Source organism: Paramisgurnus dabryanus, chromosome 3, assembly GCF_030506205.2.
Source record: "Paramisgurnus dabryanus chromosome 3, PD_genome_1.1, whole genome shotgun sequence".
Lineage (NCBI taxonomy): Eukaryota > Metazoa > Chordata > Actinopteri > Cypriniformes > Cobitidae > Paramisgurnus > Paramisgurnus dabryanus.
Window position 1 is genome coordinate 51,129,316 of NC_133339.1, and position 22,906 is coordinate 51,152,221.

The 22,906-nt window shown below is 37.6% G+C and overlaps 1 protein-coding gene across 3 annotated transcripts in view; it reads left to right on the forward strand.

Moving 5' to 3' along the window:
- Positions 1-536: 536 nt before the first annotated feature.
- The window catches only part of cep112 (centrosomal protein 112), a 256,249-nt gene continuing 233,879 nt past the window's right edge, over positions 537-22,906 (forward strand). For all 3 annotated transcript variants that reach the window (XM_073814087.1, XM_073814085.1, XM_073814086.1), the window contains exons 1-4: positions 537-765; positions 992-1,098; positions 19,520-19,710; positions 21,910-22,043. In XM_073814087.1, coding sequence (XP_073670188.1) covers positions 749-765; positions 992-1,098; positions 19,520-19,710; positions 21,910-22,043 — 449 coding nt within the window. In that variant the 5' untranslated portion in view covers positions 537-748. The remainder of the gene's footprint in view (positions 766-991; positions 1,099-19,519; positions 19,711-21,909; positions 22,044-22,906) is intronic.

Below are 22,906 nucleotides of genomic sequence, written 5' to 3' on the forward strand. Positions count from 1 at the left end.
GTGGCTATAATTCTGGATGCTTTAACATGTTTCATCTTTTTTTATATAAGTATGCAGTGTCATAGGTACATCTTGACGTTTATAACCAATCAAACCGTTTGAAAATTGGTAAAAAATTAAGCAAGTTATGGTCATTTAAAAGTACCTGCACCATTAAAACTGAATACTACGAGTGAGCGAGCTGCCTGTAGTAAGATGGCCGCCAAAGGCGGACGTTCCACTCAATTGGCCAACTAGCCTTTATACATATCTATGGGCTAGACCATCTCATTTCAGCCTCTGAAAAAAACTAAAATTATTACTATTATTATTATTATCATTATTATTTAAAAAATTCAGAAATGTAATATATGAAATACAACATTGCATATATTACATAAAACGTATTAAGCGAACTAAAATGAGACGGTAGTCTAGGAGTTTCTATTTCCGTCCTATGAACACGCTGAGAGACTTTAATTTTGAAAATAACATTTCTGTAGCGCTGTATGTGACTTCACAATGTATTGGTTTGAAACCGTTTGGGAGCGCTAAGCAGCAACAAGTGAATAGAGCAGTAGCACACAATCTCAGTTTCAGATAACAGTGCAAAAACAGTTTATTATTTATTCATGAATTTTACTTAAACCCACAATAATAAGTATTTTTTTTTAAAGAGATACTATTTACATGAGTACCTTATATAAACCCATCGAGCTAGAAACACAAGACGTGTGTTGTTAACGTTACTTTGTGCTAAAATCTGTGAATGATTTCTGCTAACTGGTGAGCTAACCGAATAAAACAACTAGTAGTCTAATAATATAAAATAATATACTAACCACAGAACCTAATGGCTGATTTCTAATAGATTAATAAAGTTAATAACTTGTGTTTAAGCTGTAGACTGTCTAATGAAATACTGAATGTGCATGTTTATGTAATGATTAATAATAAACAGTAGTCAAATGATAAAGGCTTCAATATGATTTCATGATTTTCTTTTTTTCAGGAGCATCATGAATAATCAAGATGATTCCTCAAAGACTCTGGACTCTGAATTTGATCATTATCTTGTTGATATGAAGCCGTATGTGATGAAACTGCCACATAAGACAGGTGTGTGAGATTTTTTGATGAATAATATTGAATAATTTAAGCTGTCACTGGGGCAGTACCCTTTAAAGGGCACCGATTTCATTGTTAAAAAACAACATTATTTTGTGTATTTGGTATAATACAATGTGTTTGTGTGGTTAATGGTTCAAAAAACACATTATTTTCAACATACCGACATTTTTGTAGCTCCAGATATCCTGTCTTCCTGTTTGTACAAAACCCATCAATTTGAAAAGTGCTTTGTCCCATGTTTGAAAGATTTGCACACAATGCAATGCTTATAGGAGTTAACTTACAGGCTGTGAGTCCGAAGTGGGAGGAAGTATGATAATGTCGGTCTTGTCTACTTCTTCAAGCCCAGGAAGTACACTGTTGCCTACAATCTGTGCGTTTGTTGTAGTACAAGATTTACGTTGGAGACGCTAACTTGCGTCATCATTTACTGTGAGATATGTAACTTTTGCATATTGTTAACATACTAATACACACTTAACACAGCAAAGGAAAGGGCTGTACATTAACTCTTTTTGCACATAACGCTGGTGCTACAGAGGTTGAAAGTTTTGTAGCACAGGCCAAACTGTTGTAGCACAAACATAAAACTTCATCATTACCATTAAGTTATCATATCTGTAAACAAAGCCAAATAATGAATTTAAATATCACTTACATTAAGTTCCCATACAGTGCACAAAAAAAATACAAACCGTTACAAAAATAGTTTGCACCGTTTTCAATATTTTACTTTGTTCTTACTAGGGCTGTAACGATGAATTGCGTATCCCATTAAAAATGAAAATCTGAAATCGTTTCATGCACAGCTTGTACGTGTACAATGGCATTTAGTCAGTAGGAAGTCCTTAACAATCTAAAATCATTGTCGGAGTCGTTGGTAACACTTTACCATGCATTTAATAAAGCAACATTCGTTAAACAAAATCTTTCAAAATATTCTTTATTAACATAAAAAAAACCTGAAACAGTTTGAAGAACAGTGATATAAATATTCCTATAGACATTTCCTGGAATAGCGTTTGTAATGCTACTTCTTCTGTGTCACAAAGGAAGTTTCGGCACAAATCTTTGTACAGCAGGTTGTGAATGTGTACCATTTAGCCTAGCCTCATTCATTCCTTAGGATCCAAACAGGGATGAATTTAGATGCCACCAAACACTTTCATGTTTTCCCTATTTAATACTGTAACATGAGTAGTTACACAAGTAAGTATGGTGGCACAAAATAAAATGTGATTTTTTTTAAGCGGATAAAAAATGAGAAATTATTGTATGGTGGAAAAGCACTTAGTTTGCAGCACTTTGACCTCAGGCGCAGTAATATTGATGGAAGTTTGAGAGAGAGGCGGAGTAGTCAGGAGGAGTGATGATTTTACTGCGGCGTGCTGAGGTTTAAGTTCAACTAGGTTAAAATGACTTGCACTGGCAATTTCATTATAACTTAAAGACAAAAAAAAACGTTTTACAGTGTATATAATAAAAATGTGCGCAATGAATGAATTTACTAAATGAACTAACAAGATAGTAAAACACCACTACTCATTTATAAATGGGGAGGAGACTACAAGAAACTCTGAGTTTGCAGAATAAAACCTGCTCCCAACCAGGTTAGGTTCACAGAGTAAGTTACCCTTGAAACAGACTCTTAAGTATCCACCTTATTTTTGAACGTGAAAATAATTAATGGGGCATATTTCCCTTCTTTGTGCGAGACGTCCGTTTCAATAGCCAGCCGGTAGAAAACAGTGTAGTGGGAGCATGCGTAAAACATGATTTAAACAGGTATTATTGTAAATATTTGCTACACCTGCCATGTATGAACCAGTGTGAGGATGAAATGAAGAAGTGGCCTGATATATTACATGAAGATATATTCAATCATTTTGTGTTGTTGCTGGGGGTTGACTGGTCTTTAATGTTTAAATATTAAAGCACAATGGCATACCAGTATCTTTACAGTAGGAAAGTCTATCGAGTGTTTGTACATGGAATATACCAAGACTTCATGTTTTTTACTTTTCACGCGATGGTTTAAAATGTCACAACTGTCCCTCTGGTGGGATGTTAAAAGGTTTTACTGGATGTATGTGTGTATACAGTTGACACACAGTGTCATTGTTTTGTCTCAAGAAGCACGCTAGTATATAGTTTTTTGTAAGGTTTGTTTGTAAAAACTAGGGATGCACCGAATATTCGGCCACCGAAAATTTTCGGCCGAAAATAGCCCAAAAGAGCATTTTCGGCTTTCGGCCGAAAGACTTTTATCACCGAAACAATACGGCCGAAATGTTGTGATGACGCAAACAGAAACCGCGACCTGCACGTGCTTGTCTGAAGCAACATGTATGCGGCGTGGATGTATTTAACCGCAAAAAGGCGCTAAAGTACGCACAGATGCACATGCAGTTGTGTCCGGTCCAGACGTGATCATCACAGTGAGTACTCTCTTCAAAGATCAGAAGTCTTGATGTGTAAACTTTAGAGAGAGTCGCGCAAATGTGTCTCATACTGTATAGTCCATTAACATACATGTGCCGAATAAAGTAATGAAAAACAACGTAACGTTTTTATGCTGCGCTGTTTGGGATTCGCCTTCGTTCTCTGTGTGCGCGCGCGCGTTTAGTGCCCTCAATAGTGCACACACGAGTAAGACGCAAACAAGCGAACGTAAAATCTTTCTGTTATTGACAGGGCACATATAAACAAAATTATCTCCAAAGTATTCTTTTTCTAATAAAAACATTTGTTTATGTCTTAAGTGTATGTATAGATTACAGTCATAAACCAGTCTCTGCTTACAGTATCCTCAATTAACCTACTTAAGTCTAACAAAGAGACAAATAGCTCTAAAAATAATAATATATTTAATTTATACAATAAAGACAGTGTTATGACTCATTTAATTTGATTTCTGTACCAAATGCTAATGTTAGCCCTTATTAATGTGCAGCTTTGTTCTTTTTTATAAATGTTTGTAATTTCTTTATTTGTTATTAGATTTTCCCCACCCCCTTTTTGCTGATCTGAAAAATAATCCGATCCATGCCTCAAAAACTGTAATGTGATCTGAACCGTGAGTTTTGTGATCTGTAACAAACCCCTAGTAAAGTTAGTACACAGTGATAGCCATAAATGCATTTGTACTAATAATTGGCATAATAATTTATTTCGGTGTTTCGGTTTCGGTTTTTCAGCCTTGGTTTCCTCATTTTCGGTTTTCGGTTTCGGCCAAGAATTTTCATTTCGGTGCATCCCTAGTAAAAACGTCTTTATTGTCCTAAAATGACTAAGGCCAAGTCCTGGACCTCCCCTCAGACTTTTCACTTAATCACCTTTCTGAAACGGCCCCAGTTACAGATAGGGATGCACCGATACCGATATCGGGTATCGGCCTTGATACCACATTTTCTAAAGTACTCGTACTCGTTAAAAGTCCCCCGATACCAGGGATGGATACCACGGTCTGAGAAATGTCTATGTTTGAGCGGCGTGTAAGGGGTTAATGCCTCTTGTGTTGTCCAAAGAGGCAGAGTTTACAACAAACTGGAAAACTAGTCCCTTGTTTTTTTGTTAAATTATATGACTAAAGCGGTTACCTGTAAATTTAAATCATGTTTTTTATTAAGTACTCGGTATCCGTATCGGCAAGTACTGAAATGCAAGTACTCGTACTCGTATTCCAAAAAAGTGGTATCGGTGCATCCCTAGTTACAGATATTTCAATGCACTATTTACCTTTGAGGTAGCCTACTAATATGGGCTCTATAGGTACTAAAGGTGTACTTTTTTGAAAGAGTACCCCTTCAGTGAAGGCTTTTGTATTTTCTTTTGAGAGTGCAGGACAGGTTTGAGAAACACTGTTAGAGGTGCCAAAGAATGCATTGAAATAATATGTTAAATTGTCCTCTGATATCTACATAGAAGGTTTGTGACTTTACTAAAAAAAAGTTAAAAAATGATCCAGAAATTGTGGTGGACAGAGCAATGCTTTGTGAAACACCGAAACAGTTGAATCAATTGTGCCATATTGTTTCCATGCTTTGATAGATTAATCCAAAACTGCCTCCACAGCGACACCTAGTGGTCGCTGGCATGTCAAAATGTGAATGATGTGGCTCAGATGGGCACTGACAAATTGTAGCCCACATGTTCAAGTTTAAGTTCATTTATTTATAAGCACATTTAAAACAGCCACAAGACTGACCAAAGTGCTGTACATTAAAAGTATAGAAAAGACAGATAAAACAAAAATAAAAACCAAATGCAATTAAATCCATAACAATTTGAATTTAAAACCAAACAGGTTTACACTACAGTGAAATACAAATATAATTAATATGCCAGCTCAAAAAGATAGGTTTTTAAAAGAGACTTAAAAGTAGAGATAGAAGGTGCCAATCTAATCTTGAGCGGCAAGTTGTTCCATAGACGGGGCCCTACCACCGGAAAGGCTCGATCCCCTCTACGTTTAAATTTTGAGGGAGGAATTAAAAGGAGATGCTGATCACTGGATCTGAGGTTTCTGGCGGGAGTGTAAAGATGAACCAGCTCAGATAAATAACTTGGGGCAAGGTTGTGTAACGATTGGTATACCAGTAAAAGGATTTTAAAATCAATTCTGACTTGGATAGGTAACCAATGCAGGGATCTCAGGATGGGAGTGATATGGTCGCTTTTGCGACTGTTAAAAAGGAAGCAGGCAGCGGCATTTTGGACAAGTTGAAGACGTGTAATTTGTGCTTTGGAGATACCAGTGAGTTGCAGTAGTCCAGACGAGAGGTGATAAAAGCATGCACGGCCATTTCGAGCGTTTTGTGATTTAAAAAATGTTTAACCTTAGATAGTAGGCGTAATTGGTAGTAACTCGTGCCAATAACAGAGGAGATATGTTTGTCCAGTTTTAGGGACTCATCCAAAAGGACCCCCAGATTTCGCACGTGGGTGGATCTGAAAGCTGAAAGGCTTCCCAGATCTACAGTGGAAGCCTGTGGGTGGTCAGTAGGATTAAAAACAATCACCTCTGTTTTGTCTTCATTTAACGTTAAAAAGTTTTGGGCGAGCCAGATTTTAATCTCATCTAGACATTTTAAAAGCGTTCTACAGGGATGTGATTTTTCCGGATTAATCCGGAATTCCGGATTTTCCGACCTGAAAATGTGACCTACGTGAATCATGCAGATATGTAAAAAAAAAAAAATAGGGGGGAGGGGGGTATCTCACAGCCGTCGACATGGTAACCCGGGACGGAACCACAATCGCCGTCCCCGCGCAACAGGGCCACACCGGGCAGCACGTAAGATGACAAAGAGATGCATTTTCCTTCCTTTCCAAGTACCAACAAGGACGTGTTTCTGACCGTTCGTAAATGGCGGATGGCGAAGTATGATTGTATTCACCAATCAGACCCGATCGTTTCTCTCCTCTCTTCTCCTCATTTGCGACGTTTGGCTGTCACTCGCGTGACGCGAAACAAAGCGGCAAACATATACACGTCGGTTTACTTGGTGAATTTGGAGCAGCAATTTTCACAGAAATGAGAGGAAAAACGAGCGCCATTGCAGAAAATCCTGGTGGCGACTGAGAGAGGGACGATGCAACAATATTGGTTCCGAAAAAAGGCAAGGAAATAAGTTACCTCTGAACGCTTCTCAATCGGAAGGCTGCATCCTCCGGAGGTCTCATAGGCTGCATAAGTCATCGAGCCTGGTTTAACCTAACTGAGCATTACATTCGTGCATGAAACCTGATCGACGAACACGGAGGGGCGGGAGTCGAGGGACGGAGTGGAGTCTAGAGTGATGTTTCTTCAGGCTCCGGCGTGAATATAAATGACAGCCACTTCAACCGCGTTTTCATCACTGCGTTTTCTCTTCTAAAGTTCGGTAAAAACACATAATGGGCATAAAATCCTGTTTAAGAATCTGTTTTATAATGAGAATCTCTCTTTCAGCGCGCCTCTGTGTGTGTTTGCGCCGCGCGACAGCCGATTTGAATCTGACAGAGTTCGTCACTGTATATTAAAAATCCCACATGAACATTACAGCGTAAATGCTAGGATTAAGATTGATTTTATATACAAAAGATAATCTAGATACATTTACCCTAATAAGTTTTTAAAAACATGGTAATGTTTTAATGTTTTGCTTTAGTGTTTTAATGTCAGACAATCATTGAAATGAGGGAAAAATGAAGAGAAAGGCAGCAGATATAGCATCCTTCTTCAGAAAGAGTAGCAAAAAGCAGCCAAACAAATCTAAGTAAAATACATTTCAGTGGCCTACAAAATTCACGTGATTTTCTGGTCTCTAGTTTTTTCAGCAATGGGAGATATAAATTCTGGTTTCAAAGTAAATTTCAAAAGTTTTATTTGATTAAATAGTTTAAAAAACATGGAGGTTGAATTATGACTATAAATTGTTAATCTCAATTCATTTTAATAAAAATTAAAGTATTGTAGCAATTGTATTTTATACATTATTCTGATTAACACACTATAATACTTAAAAGTATTTTAAGGTTGGATGATAGAGATTTTATATGCCACCCCAGAGTAACTGCTGGCCCCTGCCTGGCCACCCCTATGAAAAATCCCTTGCTCCACTACTGATTAGCAAAACACAAAAAAATACATTATATTATAAATCTTTACCCGGACAAGTGACTTTTGTGAAACACAAATTTACTTGTCCAAAGGACAAGTTCCTCAAAAAGTTAATGTCAAGCCCTGATAAACATATTAAAACAATTTACGATTAACTAAGAATAATAGTAAACTTCATTATTGTTAATATTGTGACTCTTGATGAGTCTTGATGACGTATGCAGCTTAGAAATGCGACCTCCGGAAGGCTGCAGACTTAGGATTGAGAAACGGCCTCTGTATCATCGTTTGTTTCAAAGGTTTCGTGTTTTTAAAGTTTTAAGGTTGACCAGTTTGATTAAAATAAATAGCTCCTGTACTTTTTTGTACAATTACTTTTATTTATTAGTGTCAACCTTCTATTGTTCATGTTTAACAGCTAACAAAGTTACTCATCTACAGGGGTCTAAAATTAGAAAAAGAGACCTTTAAGACACTATTATAACTAAAGGTCCTGTGTAGCACCTTTTACAGATATTTGTATTAAAAAAATACTCTGGTAAAAATAGAAGTACTGATTTAACTTCTTTACTCAAGTAAAAGTATCAAAGTATAGGCTTGGGAATTTTCTTAAAGTATAAAATTAAAAGTAGCCATGCCTTTAGTTCTTTATAAGCCATTGTCTATATTTTATTTGGATGTCGGCAAAATAGGCCTTCTTTTGACATGAACATTTGCATGTTGCACATTTAGCTGTTAAAGTTGTGTAAAAATGCAAAACAAAAATAAATTAAAACATATTTTTTATCATGGTTGTTGATATAGAGAGAGGTGGTGATGGAGCAGTGGACAAGACACTTGGCTTTTGATTGCCACTGTTACACATCCACCAAATAAGTTGTTATGTGTCATACTGTACAAAAAGTTGCATGTTGCACATCTAGCTGTAAAATAAATTAAAATGTGTTTTTTTGTTCAAATAAGTTGTTATGGGTCCTACTTTACTATCCGTATAGATCCGCCACCAGTTTGATTGGCGTGTGTGTGTGTGGGGGGGGGGTCTCAATGTATTTTCCTGCTTTTTTGTCCTTAGCCAATCACATGCCTGGTTCTAAGAGCAGACGAGTCATTTTATCAGATCTGTGTATCGTCTGCATAGAGATGGAAGCGTACACCGTGCATTCTCAAGATAGAGCCCAAAGGAAGCATGTACAAGGAGAAAAGTATTGGCGCTAGTATCGACCCTTGAGGGAGGCCACACGAGAGAGGAGCAACAGAAGAGGAAAAGTCATCTAATTTTATAAAAAATTGTCTATCAGTTAGAAATGACTGAAACCAGTTAAGGACCGTGCCTTTAAGACCCACTACGGACTCTAATCTAAGTAACAAAGTGGAGTGGTCCACAGCATCAAAGGCTGCAGAGAGATCTAGGAGAACCAAGACCACAGAGTCACCAGAGTCAGAGGCTAAGAAGATGTCATTTAAAACTCTAAGGAGGGCCATTTCTGTGCTGTGAGCAGATTTAAAACCAGACTGGAAGGTTTCAGGTATACCATCAAGATGTAGAAAGGACTGTAGTTGGTCAAGTACAATTTTTTCTAAAATCTCTGAGATGAATGGTAAGACTGAGATTGGGCGAAAGTTATTTAAAATAGAGGGGTCAAGTGAAGGCTTCTTAAGAAGTGGGGTGACAGTGGCCACCTTGAGGGTAGTAGGAATAGAGCCGGTTAGCAGGCATTTATTAAATAAGGAAACCAGATCAAGCCCGACAGTGTCAACAATTGTTTTTAAATATTTGAGGTGAATGGTGTCATAGGGACAGAAGGATGGTTTGGTGGTTAATTATTGTTTTAAGAGATGAGAGGGAAACAGGTTCAAAATTATCCCAGAAAGCGGGAAGGGGGCAGAGGAGGGGGGTGCTCAATAGTCGCAGTGGTAGAGCAAATATTGGGGCTCAAATTTGATATTTTCACATAGAGCAACAGAGGCAGCATGAGCATTTTTCATAGGCGGGTTAATAACAGAATTTATAACAGAGAACAAAACTTTAGGAGAAGAATGATTTTTCAAAATTAAATCTGAGAAATATGAAGCTTTGGCAGATTTGGCAGCAGACTGATATGCGGATAAACTGTCTTTAAATAGTTGAAAGTGAATGTGTAGCTTGTCCTTTTTCCATTTACGCTCGGCCTTTCTGCAAGTTTGACGAGCTAGTCGAGTTGTTTGTGCAACATAAATGATCGGGTGGCAGAGTGAATAGTGTTCTTGAATAACATGCTGGCGCCTTAGGATTGAACCCAGGGTGAAGCATCCCTGTCCACATTGGTACAAAGAATTTAAAAATAAATGTTTTAGTTTTTTAACATCTGTGTTCACATCTGTATGACAACATGATCTTGGTTTTAGGCTACTTATTGTGAGTTATTTTGACCATGAAAAATGAGAGATTAACAAATTAAATGAACAATAATAAGAAATTAATAAATAAACCAAATTTCTTACATATCAAGATTTTTATTCAAAAATATAAATTGTTCTGCTGTTGAAGGACACAGCCTACTTCATTTTTTAAATATAATTTCTTCATCTTCTGAAAAAAAAATTCTCTCACAAGGAACACTTTGTTGCTAGCATGTGGAGATCATTTGCTTTGGGCAAAAATGCATTTGTGAGGTATTTTTGTTTCTGACCCTGTCAATCAAATGCAAATTCTGCAGGTACGCCACCTTCTGAAACACTTGTGAAATGGACCAGAGCTTCATTAAGCCTTGTTGATTCATACGTCTTCACGTGACTTAAAAAGCAGAATAAAACACAGGTGGTGGTCCTGCATCTTCATATGATGTCCTAGCAGGAGTGATGTCTCCAAACTGATTGATTGTACAAATCATCTCTGGAGCAGCTGCCCTTTTTTAAACTCACAGCCAATGCAACACTTTAATTGCTGAAAAATGAACTTGTAGTTGAATGAACTTGAATTGTAGTTTATTACAAGATGGTGTTTCTCCTCTTTTGTGAAGTTGTAGAGATAATGCACCAACAATTTCAGCCGTTCCCAAGAATGTGGTAAATGCAATATGATGTGCAGTAAGTGAATGTAAATGTTATTCGATTATAAAGTGCAATTGTTTCTGATAGCCATTTATCTTTAGGGACAGTAAAGAAATCCTCTCACATTACAATCCTTTAGAGAAACTACTTGCAAGTACCTTAATAAGTTTACTTCAATTGCATTATTCCACAAGTGATTTCTTACTGCAGCTATATGGGCAGTTGTAGCGTAGTTGTAGTGGTTAGAGTGCCGGGCTTGTAACCCGAGTGTTGCCGGTTCGAGGCTCACAACCGGCGGGTTGCAACTGTGGTGCCCTTGAGCAAGGCACCTTAACCCTATTGCTCCCCGGGCACTGCAGGGATAGCTGCCCACTGCTCCGGGTGTTTGTGTGTTCATGACTTGCAGTGCGTGTGTTCACAATTCACTGGATGGGTTAAATGCAGAGGTCACATTCCAAGTATGGGTTACCATACATTGGCAAATACTCACTTCACTCACTTATTAGGCCTAACAGGAGTCCACATTAGCTGAAAGTCCTGCATCTGCTGAGTCTGCACAGAAAAGTGTAGTAAAGAAGATAAAGAGATGTGAAAATATGTGCTGAAACCTTATTTGGTTATTGGCATTATTTTGTCACAGAAAGGGACAGGGTCCTGTGCTTATTTGTGTTTAAGCTCTGTCTGAAGACCGTTAAAGGTTTATATCACTTGATCTCCTGTCTGTTATATTTTAGATACAAATGCGCGTCTCTGTCATATTAATTAAATGTCATATTTGTTAACGCATCCAATACTTATTTAATCCTACTTCTTTTAGTGGACAATAGGGGTGGCACGGTCCATGAAAAAAATCCGAACCGTTCGGTTCGCTTGTCTCGGTTCGGAGCGCGTGTGTACCGCACGGTTCAACGGTCCATGCCATGCGCAATGTAGTCTCATGCCCTGTATGTGACCTCAGATAGCGTGTTTCCCTTTCGCGCGAAAGAAGAGGTGACTCGTTTGGAGTATAAGTACTGCGGGTTATGTTACGTGTAGAAATGGCAAGTGGGAGAGAAAAGGAAGTCTGCCCGCAGTTGGAGGATGCGCCAGCGTCGTATACAGGGCCGGCCCTGGCCAATTTGCTGCCCTAGGCAAGATTTCACCTGGTGCCCTTTAGAATCACAACTGTGCTCCAATCATTTTGTTCATAAACTTACACAGAAACAAACTGCACAGATTTGTCTTGTTTTTCTTTATTTTGAAAATATTTTGGAAACACACACACGCACACGAACACATACACACAATACCCTGTTACTCAGGCATTTGATCTTGACATTGTTAAAATCTTTTTTTACATGTTTTAACACTGTAGGCCTACATTTAACTTAAAATATTTAATTTTGTACTACAAAACAGCTGTTATCAATGAATTATTAGTAGCATGTTGTAGTGTCTCGGGAGATTGTGCTCATTGTTAAATAGCTTTGTGGCTATACTGCACTGGAGCGGCAGTTTAAAATATAAACCCAGAATTCAGCGAACGTCAAGAACAAGAAAAAAAACAAGGCCAAGACGCGGGTGGTTACGTTACACGGACCATGTATAAATTTCAATGTTTCTGGACAGAAATACCAACTTTGTCTGGTATTAAAAAGCTGCACATTGGAGTGCTGGCTGCTCCCCGCGGTGCTGAAGACGCGTGATGGCACATAATACACAGATATCTACGTGCAATCTATTGGAAAGCGGAGAAGTCATTAGTTGGGTTAGTAAAATAACGAAATTACAGCTTTTAAATAGAAGAAAAAAGTTTTTTTGTAAAGAGATATATATTTTTAGTTTAAAAGTGCAGAACTCTTCTCAAGGGGAAGAAAGCTATACTTTTGCCCTTACGTGCAACCTATCGGAAAGCGCAGATGAGTTAGTTGGGTTAGTAAAATAATGAAATTATAGATTTAAGTACAAAATAGTATTTATATAAAGAGAAATATTGAAATAAAAAGTGCAAAACTCTTCTTAAGTGGAAGTAATAAAGTAAAATAACGAATAATAATTATATAATAACGAATAATAGTTTCCAATAGGTTGCACGTAAATATCTGTGCTGCCACCAGTACTCTGTCTGAGCGCGTCTTCAGCACCGCGGCCAGCACTTCAATGCGCAGCTTATTAATACCAAACAAAGTGAACAAGTTGGTATTTCTGTGCAGAAACATTGAAATTTAAACATGGCCTATGTAACATTATGTAAATTCCGCGTCTCTGTCTGATTGTTGTTTCCGTTTTCTTGTTCTTGACGTTCGCTGAATTCTGGGTTTATATTTTAAACTGCCGTTTCAGTGCAGTATAGCCACAGAGCTATTTAACAAGCACGATCTTTCGAGATACTATGCTACTAATAATTTATTAATAACTGCTGTTTTCTTGTGCAAAATATTTATATTATAAAATATATAAATATTTATAGTGAAATGTTTATATACATAAAAAAAAATTGGGGCGCACGGACGCGCCAAGGGGTCGGAGGCGCCCTTAGCATTTGCCTATTCCGCCTATGCCCAGGGCCGGCCCTGGTCGTATAAGTTTGGTGTGTGGAAACATATTTTTATTTCATGTTACTTATGATGACAGCGGAAATAAAACAATAGATAGAACTGCAGTCTATGGGTTGAATATGCTCCAACAGCCACAGGAGATCGCCTTCTCTCCGACCATTTATCTAATCTGAGGTACTGACAACAATGTTTTACGTCTTTTCATATTCAGCGCTATTTTTAGCCTTTCATTGATAAAATTAAAGCGGCTGATTTCCGCGTAGTTTCATTTTGCTAGCGTGTGAAAGTTGCGCGATCTTATTTCAGAAATTGCCCCTCAAAGTAATCAGAAGTGGTCAAAAGTGGACAAAAGAGACTTAAAGAGATTTAAATATTACAGGTGCAAAGGTTATGTTTCTCTCTCGTCCACATAAACTCTCTGCAGTATTTAAGCAGCCTCTCAGTGATAAATCTAAGAGCTACACTGAAGTTGGCATTTTAATAAATGCAAGTTATCTTTGTGTGCTAAAAATGCACATAAAGTTTATGTAGATGGCAATACACATTCTCTTTTTTGCCAATTAAATGAAAAGCATGTTGAAATCATCAATGTCTTCCCTCTTGCTCTATCAAAATCTCATCTGGCTTTCCTCAGAGATGGTCCAATGTGCTTAAAGTCAAATTCAGTTTGTGCATGATTACATGATATAACTTTTTTTAATACTGTATCCTAAATTATGTATAATTAATACATTAATAAGATAATACATTTCTGGAGTGTTAAAAATTTAAAGAAAAAATAACAACAAGAACCGTACTGAACCGTGAACCGTGACCATAGAACCGTGATACGAACCGAACCGAGGGTTTTGTGAACCGTGCCACCCCTAGTGGACAACACTGGCTTCCTCCAGCCACAGCAAAACCTCCCAAATAAAAATGCAAAGCAAAACAGTACTTTACCAATAATAAATATGATCATGGATTTCTTTTCGAGCTCTTTTGCTTCAATGACAAACTGCTCCTACATTTTCTGTGGACCAGCACTGCGCTGCGGAAAACCCTTATATGGAGATGGTATGGGCGTGTTTTATGCAAATTACCAACCTTGTGCAAGCGGCCGCTCATGAAGAACACTCCAAATTCACTAACGTAAGAACTAGTATAAGAACAAACTTATGTGCGTACTCACGTGTTGTGAATTAGGCAGAACGTTTTCATGAGAAGTTCAAGTGTGTTTATAAATATGAAAAACTTGCGCAATTATTAGTGAATGAGACCCAATGCATCCAGAATAAATCTGAGAATTTCAACACAGAAAAGGCGGCCTGATACTAGAGCACAAATGCAATATAGAAAAGAGACGCACGCACGCACACACAATCTGGTTTCCATGTTTTGTGGGGACATTCCATAAATGTAATGCATTTTACACCATACAAACTAGGGGTGGAAAGGTACATGTATTCGGTTCGAACCGAATCGGTACGGGGGATACGGTTGGGTGCATGAATTTAAACGGAGAATACACGGTATGAAAATAAAAAAAAAACTTGCGTGCAAAATAATTAATGTAATGTGGAACTACTGTTAGATACGCGGGTTCTTTATGGACAGCTAATCTGCAGCCCCGCTTTAGCTCTGAAGCTCTGATTGACGCGGATGCAACCGAGCTCCGCCTATGTATGCGCTTCTATCAGAGCCCGTCTACATTCTGGCACTCTGCAGTTTTTTGTCAGGTCGACGCCGGTCCAGTCAGTGAGTGAGCAGCGACAGCGAGTATGGCAAGTGGTGGTGTTCCACAAGAGTTAGACGCTCCGCCGGCCTCTTTAAGATCGCAAGTTTGGCAAAACTTCACTTTTCCAGTCAGTTATAGTAGTACAGGCGAGAGAGTGGTGAAAAAGACGAGGACTGTGCGTCGGCGTTATTCAGCAGTTGTTGGGTATGTGAGTGAAAATACATCTAATCAGGGCTCTCAAGTCTCACGCATTCACCTTGAGACACACGCATTTCAGTCAGTTCACGCGCTCACACGCCACACTTTGTGTTTCTCACGCTGAGAAGTAGGAGATAAATTGTCCTGCTAATATACAATTAATGGACGAGGCGCAGGCATATGCAGGGCAGTTCTGTCGAGTTCATCTGCTTTTTTAAGTGTGCTCAACTTTACGCAGTGCCTTCAGCAACAGAGTACCACGAGAAATCTTGCGGAGGAGGTTGATTTTAAATCGCTCTCGCATTACTCTGATGTCATCCACTTGTCGTTTCTTGAAGCACCTCGTGAAGTCGTACACACCTATTAATTCATCCTACAAGCCTATTTTTTTGTTCCTTAGTACATTAATATGAAATAAGGCCAAAATGTCATTTTAAAATGTATTTAGGTAACACTTGTAATACATTTGAACCCATATTTGTATGAAAGAGGAGTACAATATTACTTAAAGTGGTATACATTTTTGTAAAACGAGATAGTATGTTAAATGCATTTCAGTTCATATTCATTGACATCTCAAAATAACACCGATAAGGACACCTATGTTTTTCAGATGATCTTAAGTATTAAAAAAATTGCCTTGTTCATTTTTGTTTTGCTTTTTCCTCCATTGTACCGAAAGTGAATCGAACCGTGACGCCTGAACCGAGGGACGAACCGAACCGGGACTTCTGTGTACCGTTCCACCCCTAATACAAACTGTATATTCTATTCCCTTCCCCTAACCCAAACCATCACAGAAAACTTTATTGTACCTTAGATTTTCAATAAACTTCATTCTGTTTGATTTATAAGCTTGTTTCCTCATGGGGACCGCAAAATAATTGGTACGATGACATCAGGTGTCTGTGTTGCAGAATTTGCAGTGCTATTTTCCGATTTAGATGGCATATCCATTGCTTCAAGCCTGGGTCACTCTCCCAATATTTTTTGTAACTTTTTATATATTTTCCCAGTTCGAAATCTTGATTTCCCGCTGAGACTGAGATCTGGCTGGCTGGCTGCTATCACTTGTGATTGGCTAAAGGCGGTTCATTATCGGTGTGGTGTCAACACAAACACATGCAGTGAGCATGTGTTTAGTAACGTCACGATGGAATACACTCACACTTGGGTTTTTTGTTAAATAATTAGCCTATAAAATGCATGTTTCAAACCCGCCCAAACGATCCCACACCCCTCCAAATTTTGCATACCTGCCCAAGCCAATTTTTACCCACACAATCAAATTCAAAACCCGCCTATTGGTAAAATGAATGGGCCTCTGCTGGTCAAAATGATTTATTTCCTAAACTGTAATTCTTTTATTTTATTTTTAACTAGCAAATGGCCGAATTCAACACACAACATCTAGATCAATATCTTAAGACAGTTAAAACAAATTTAAATAATAATTTAAGTGAATTGTTCATAAAGATTTTTTACATGCATCCAAGCAAATGGTGTAGTTGAGGAATTTTGTGGTAAACAGGTACAAAAGTACTTCATATCTCTCAAAACATACAGCATTAATTGTATAGATGGGAAGTAAACAACAAAAAAATGATATTATTTGTATCATTAAAAATGTATATATTATTTGTAATTACTTTTTAAATTTCTGGGGTCATTTTAACCCCCGCGGAACTCTAATGTAAACAGGAAAATCTGGGCTTATGAGGGTTAAGGGAACATGCAATCATAGATTATTTTGTGCTTTGGTGTTTAGTGATTGTTTAGGTGAGTACTTCTAGAACACATTTCTGTTATATTGCTACCATTGTGATCATTCGTGTCATAATCCTGTACTTACAGCTGAGCAGAATTGTAAACATTTCTTTGAATATTCACGCTATATTATATACCTATTGACAGGGGTGCACATAACTTTTTTGTCCTGGTTCTCAATGGAGCACCAGGAGATGTTGCTTGGTGCTAACACTATTCATAGCGCCGACATCCTACATGCTGTCAACATCATTAATCTCCTGACTACCCTATTCGCCATATCACTTTGGTTTAAGACGATGATGTATATAAAATAAAATTAAAATCAAATACCTGGTTATTGTTTTAACACATGTAATCTTTATAAATGTCTGCTAACTGTATGAGTTTATATTATGTATCATAATTCAAATATTGTTAAAGACAAGTAAATGGAAATAAAAAATCTGATGAGCAATAGCACAAATAAATACAATAGAACAAACATACAAATGAAATAGACAGTGCTAGTCATGTTTTCAGGCTGGTCTGTAATTTCAGGGAGAGTACAGAAACTAAATAAAGTAATCAGATAATACTGCATAGTCTTTACTGTGTATATTGGATTAATTCTTAGTAAAAGTTACACACGTTATTTAGTCAAGACAAGGAAATTATGATTTTCTTTGTCTGTGGTTTTAATATTAATATTAAAAACAGCATCAGGTTTATACTCTAAAAATGGGTGTACTGTCACTTTAAATGCATGGATCCAATACATTGTTACACAAACACACATTTTTCCTCAACTGCCTGTATTTATTACATGTGTAAACGACTTTTACTACTATAATCACGGCAATTTTGAGATGATTTAGTTTTAAAATATCCGCTCAAGTGCAAGAAAAGAAACTCTATTGGCATTTGCGCGCTGCCTGTCAGTTACTAGCTGTCTGAATGAAACCTTGAGATGTGGATCGTGCTCGCGCTTGAGGTGCACGCAAACAAAACTTATCAAACAATACGTGAGTAAAGAGGTGGCGTGAGATCTGTTTCACGTCTTGTTGTCCTTATATATTTTAATTGGCCTATCGAGCCAGTGACTGTGTTGCACCTCTGCTAACACACATAAATGTTAACACGTTTGTAATAGTCATCTTACCAATGATGCACGGAGCAATCCCTAAAATTCCAGAAGTACGCAAAAGCGCCTTTTAGAGCAGTGACTGGTGCGCATTTTTTATTTTAATCGCACATGCGCACCTGCGCACCAGTTATGTGCACCCCTGCCTATTGACCCTTGTTTGGTGAATTTTACTCGATCTCTAATTGATCACTTTGCACTAATATTAATTAAAGATTTTTTTAGATCTGTAGTACCCTGCTGAAATAACAATGGAAACCATCACATAAATTCTAATAATTTCTGTTCATTTTAAAAACCATTAGCTGTTTCTATTAAAACCCTTACAACATTCAGTTTTCTAGTGTGTTTAGGCATTATTCCAATACGATGTATATTGGTTCCCACTTGCCCTCCTTCAATAGAATTACATTCCAATTAAATTCCAATAAAATGTGCATTGATCCAGAGTCCTGCAACGGGTACCTGCATAAAAGTGGTTAAAACAGGTGGATTGTGACATTCCTAAAATTGACGGGCTGGGATGCAGTCGGATAATTAACTCCATGCGGCCGGGTAGTAGCGCAGATGAAAAATATGTCCAATATTTGTATGTCTAAATTACAATTACACATGCGCAACAACGATATGACATTTGACCCATCACATCACCACCACTGCGACAATGCAACTTTTGTTGATGCTTTTTGTAGCCTAGTTGGAGCGAGCGTTGCAAGAGTAGCTATGGATGAAGTAAAAGTAAAGTTGGCAAGTGGGGTAAATAAAATTGCAAAATCATATGTGTGGAGAAAGTGTGGTTAAATACCAGGTTGTATTTTTTCTTTTTTCATTAATAGGTCTATTTGCGTATCGTTATCAGGTTCCAATAGTAGGCTACTTGAATGGCGCAAAACAAAGCGCACTTTATCCTGTTTCATTAGCCCATTCATGATGCTGTTGGGTTGTTGAGAGAGGTGTGAGATAAAAAAATAAAGCACTTAAATTGGAATGATTTTAGCGTGTGTGATTTATCGCGGGCATGGATTGGATAACGGGCCAAATATTAACGGGTCTGGGCGGGTGCGGATTTAATTTTGATATTATCATGTGTGATGGGTCGGATCTGGTGCTGAACTTTGCCGGGCGGGTCTCCAAAAATGGACCTGTGCGTTGATCATGTCTTGGTTTGGTGTTAATTAATTTGTATGTGGTATAGCTATAACAAGCCACTGAATATTTGGCAAAATATTAGTGTATACATGTGAACAGTTCAATTTTTAAAACCACTGCTTTTTTCAGATATTTTCAAATACTGTATGGTCTGAAAATCTTTAGGGAAGTCCGTATGTTTGAGTCTTGAAAAGTATGGAATTTTGAAATGAAATACAAGACAATACAATACAAGCAAGGCAAAATTATAGATTTTATTATAATAAGCACTTTTCCCCCATCAGAGCGCCAGCTATGTGCCCTGTGGATTAAGAAGCTTTGTGACCCTGTAACCTATGGCTCTGGACTGACTGGAAGGAAAAATCGTAACATGTATGCCCGCCTTCTTCTGCACATGCTCAGAACAGGGCTTTTGGAGGGTCCCTTTACCAACAAACCTGAACCTGGCAGCCTCAAGACTTTACCAACATACATGGTAAATACTGTGCTAAAATGTCTCTAAATTAAATGGCTGTAAAAATGTTTCAGATGAATATTTTTTTCAGTTTTTTTTTCATAAATCTGTTAATCTCCCTCAGTACTGATCAAAACTACCAAATGTTTAAAAAAATTTCATGATTTTAACTCTTTAATTGCCAAGTTCATAAGTGATGTCACTGATTTGTGGGGAACCCCCCCCCCACAAAATAACTGATTTTCAATATAAAAAGTTATTGTGGACTGTATTTTTTTTTTTACCTTTTTCAAAGTCTTAGGCATGCCAAAGATTAGTAAAAACATTGGCTTTGATCCATTTTTAGTTTTTGTGCAGCATCAGATTTTCTTTTTTTCTCCCTCATTTATGGTTTCTGGCCATTTTTGCCCCTTTGACTTCCATTTTAACCACATTTTTTGATTGCAAAGCCATGAGACCATATAATCATGCATTCTTGATTGTTGGTGGTTTATCCTTTTGCAAAGAGGTAATATTTGTCATTTTTACTGTTGTTCACCATGTGGCACCATTAACCCTTTAGTAGGCCTATGCAAAAAACAGAGCTTAATTTCTGGTTTGTACATTGAGTTATATGGAGCATTTTTGGCCACTAACAACACGAAAGGGAAGTAAATTTGCTCATGGTAAATTATTGAGTTAAAAAAAAAAATTCAAAGCATTTTCTTAAAATATGTGTAAATATACGATTTGTCACCAAAAATTGAAACACAGAGAAAGTTGTGGCCAAATTAAGACAAACCCCCCCAAAAAATAACACATAAGGGTTCAATTGACTAGGCATCCAGTCTAAGGCGTATTGAATTTTAGGCCATCATCAGCTTTATTGTTTTAAAATTAGTTATATATTTCAATATTTATTTTGGGGTCTCTTTGTTAAGGTGAAAACAGAAAATACAGGAGATATGTACACAAAATAAAATTTTGACAGTTTTCAGAAAAAAAAGATTTTTCAGGCAAAAGTCAGTATTTAGTCTGATCTCTCTTGGCACTAAACACAATGAAGACATTACATTAGAATGGTTAAAGCCTGCAGGTTCCTGCTAGTGCCTGGATCTTCAACAGGGGGTCCGTGGGGGTCCCAAATATTGTTTGAATTCAACGTAATTTTTTTGGAAAAATTAAAATAGACATCAAACAAAAATGCATTAACAGGCTAATAATTAAAATAAAAACTTGATTAAAATGAAGTGCAGTTCTTAGTTAGTTACCTATTCAGTAAAATTTTAATGTTATGTTAACAGCATATTGTATATACCAAAAATTATTATTTTAATCCTTGGTAATGTACCCATAACAAAGTAAGTTATCCATTCCTAATTTAATACCTTTACTGGGGGTCCCTATCCATGAAAGGGATCGTTATAGTTGTCTGTAGGTCCTACGGCGTAGCCGCGAGGTGTAGGTTCTGCGTCGGTTTTCATTTATACTTTTGTGTCGTCGTCCGCATTGAGATGCAAACACGCGCGCAGACCACTGGTAGGCAGTATCCACGCGTGTAACCACAGTAGCAGCGCGACCGTCAAAGAAGAAGAAGGTTGGCAAGTTAACCCACAAACGAAGAAGAGACAGCAACTTGTTGTTTATGATTTGAGAAGACCAGCAATGATGGAAGTAAATAAACAGCGACTTTTGTTGCAGTTTGAGTTAAATCACTCCTCAACTTGGCCATTCTTTGTTTTCACCGTCGCAAACGGAAATACCTATGACACAGTTTTTTTTACCTGACGGGAGGGGTTCTGGTGGACCAATCACAGCGATTGCAGTCCGCGTAGATCTGATGCGCTGTTTTTGCGAGGTGCACGTCAGGCTAAGGGTCTTAAGGGTCCTTGGCCTGAAAAAGGTTGAAGACCTCTGTGCTAGTGTGGAAGAGGATCATGCTAAAACCAAAAATTCTAAGCTGATTTTTAATACTACATATAATTTGCCTGTATTTTTGGTTGTCTGTTTGTATTTTAATAAATATATATATATATAGTTATATATGGCCATTATACCCTTGCAAAAACAGTATATCTAATGGTGGCATGGTGGCCTTTGATTGTTGCATACTACTGTAGTACTATTCAGAACAGTACATACTACTATTCTGTACTCCTGAGAGTTCCTAACACCAAAAATCAATCCTATAGGTTTTGATAACTAAAATGAGTATTGATTACTTTGTTTTCCTATGTGTAGTCTATCTACTTTGATGAACCATTGGTGAGAAAGTCACGGGAGTCGAGCTCTGCAGAGCTGCCGGACTGGGTGTGTGGTGAATTGGGTCAAGCAGATGCCACATGGTTAACATCACCACTCTCAAACGCACACAGGTATTGTTTGGATGTAATTCAAATCAGTTTTATATACATAAAATGATATATTACAGTGTTTCCCACAGGATTTTGAGATACTGTGGCGGCGATGACGTCACACGCTGATTAGCATATATTTGACGTCATTGCGTCGTGTTTTACTCTTTGATCCGTCACATTATATTGCATTTAGATGCTATTTTTACATAGTTTCTGTTCTGTTGTCTATAAAATAGTGACTAAACAGGACCCAGTAACGACCCACGACTCAGTAACTCTTTGTTTAATCCAATCAGCTCTTTCTTAAACTGCTGCTAAGAACGCGACCTTATCTGAAAAAAATCATCATATGTTTACATTGAGGCTGTACTGGTGTTGCTCTTCTCATCAGTGTTGTTGTGTTATGAGCGCTTTTTTATTAGAAATACGAGTGGTATTTTATTGAATAGCGCAGACAATTTGTTACAAATTCAGAAATATGAGAGAATACACACTGCATGAAAAGAGCTGTATACGGACAAATACGGAATGGGAAATCCCTGCTAAACTTTAGGTTTGCCAGATTTTTGAGGCAGAGTGCTTGGAAAGGTAATACACCAAAGTAAACCCGTGAAACATCCAGAAACCTTACGTTTGTGGATGTATGTAGGAACTGGTGGAAGTTTCCAGGAATCCTTACAGCTGGTTGTGAGGAGCGGTGGGTGTGAGGTGTGAACGGCTTTTTATATGTTAATGACCCACAGGTAGAGGTGTCTTCTTTGTTTTCAGAGCTGAGTGGGGTGGGGTGGGGGGTTAACCATGTCTCTTTAAGACAGCACATACAGTATTGTGGTACATAAGAACTGTGTTTTCTAAATATGTTTATTATTAATATAATTTAA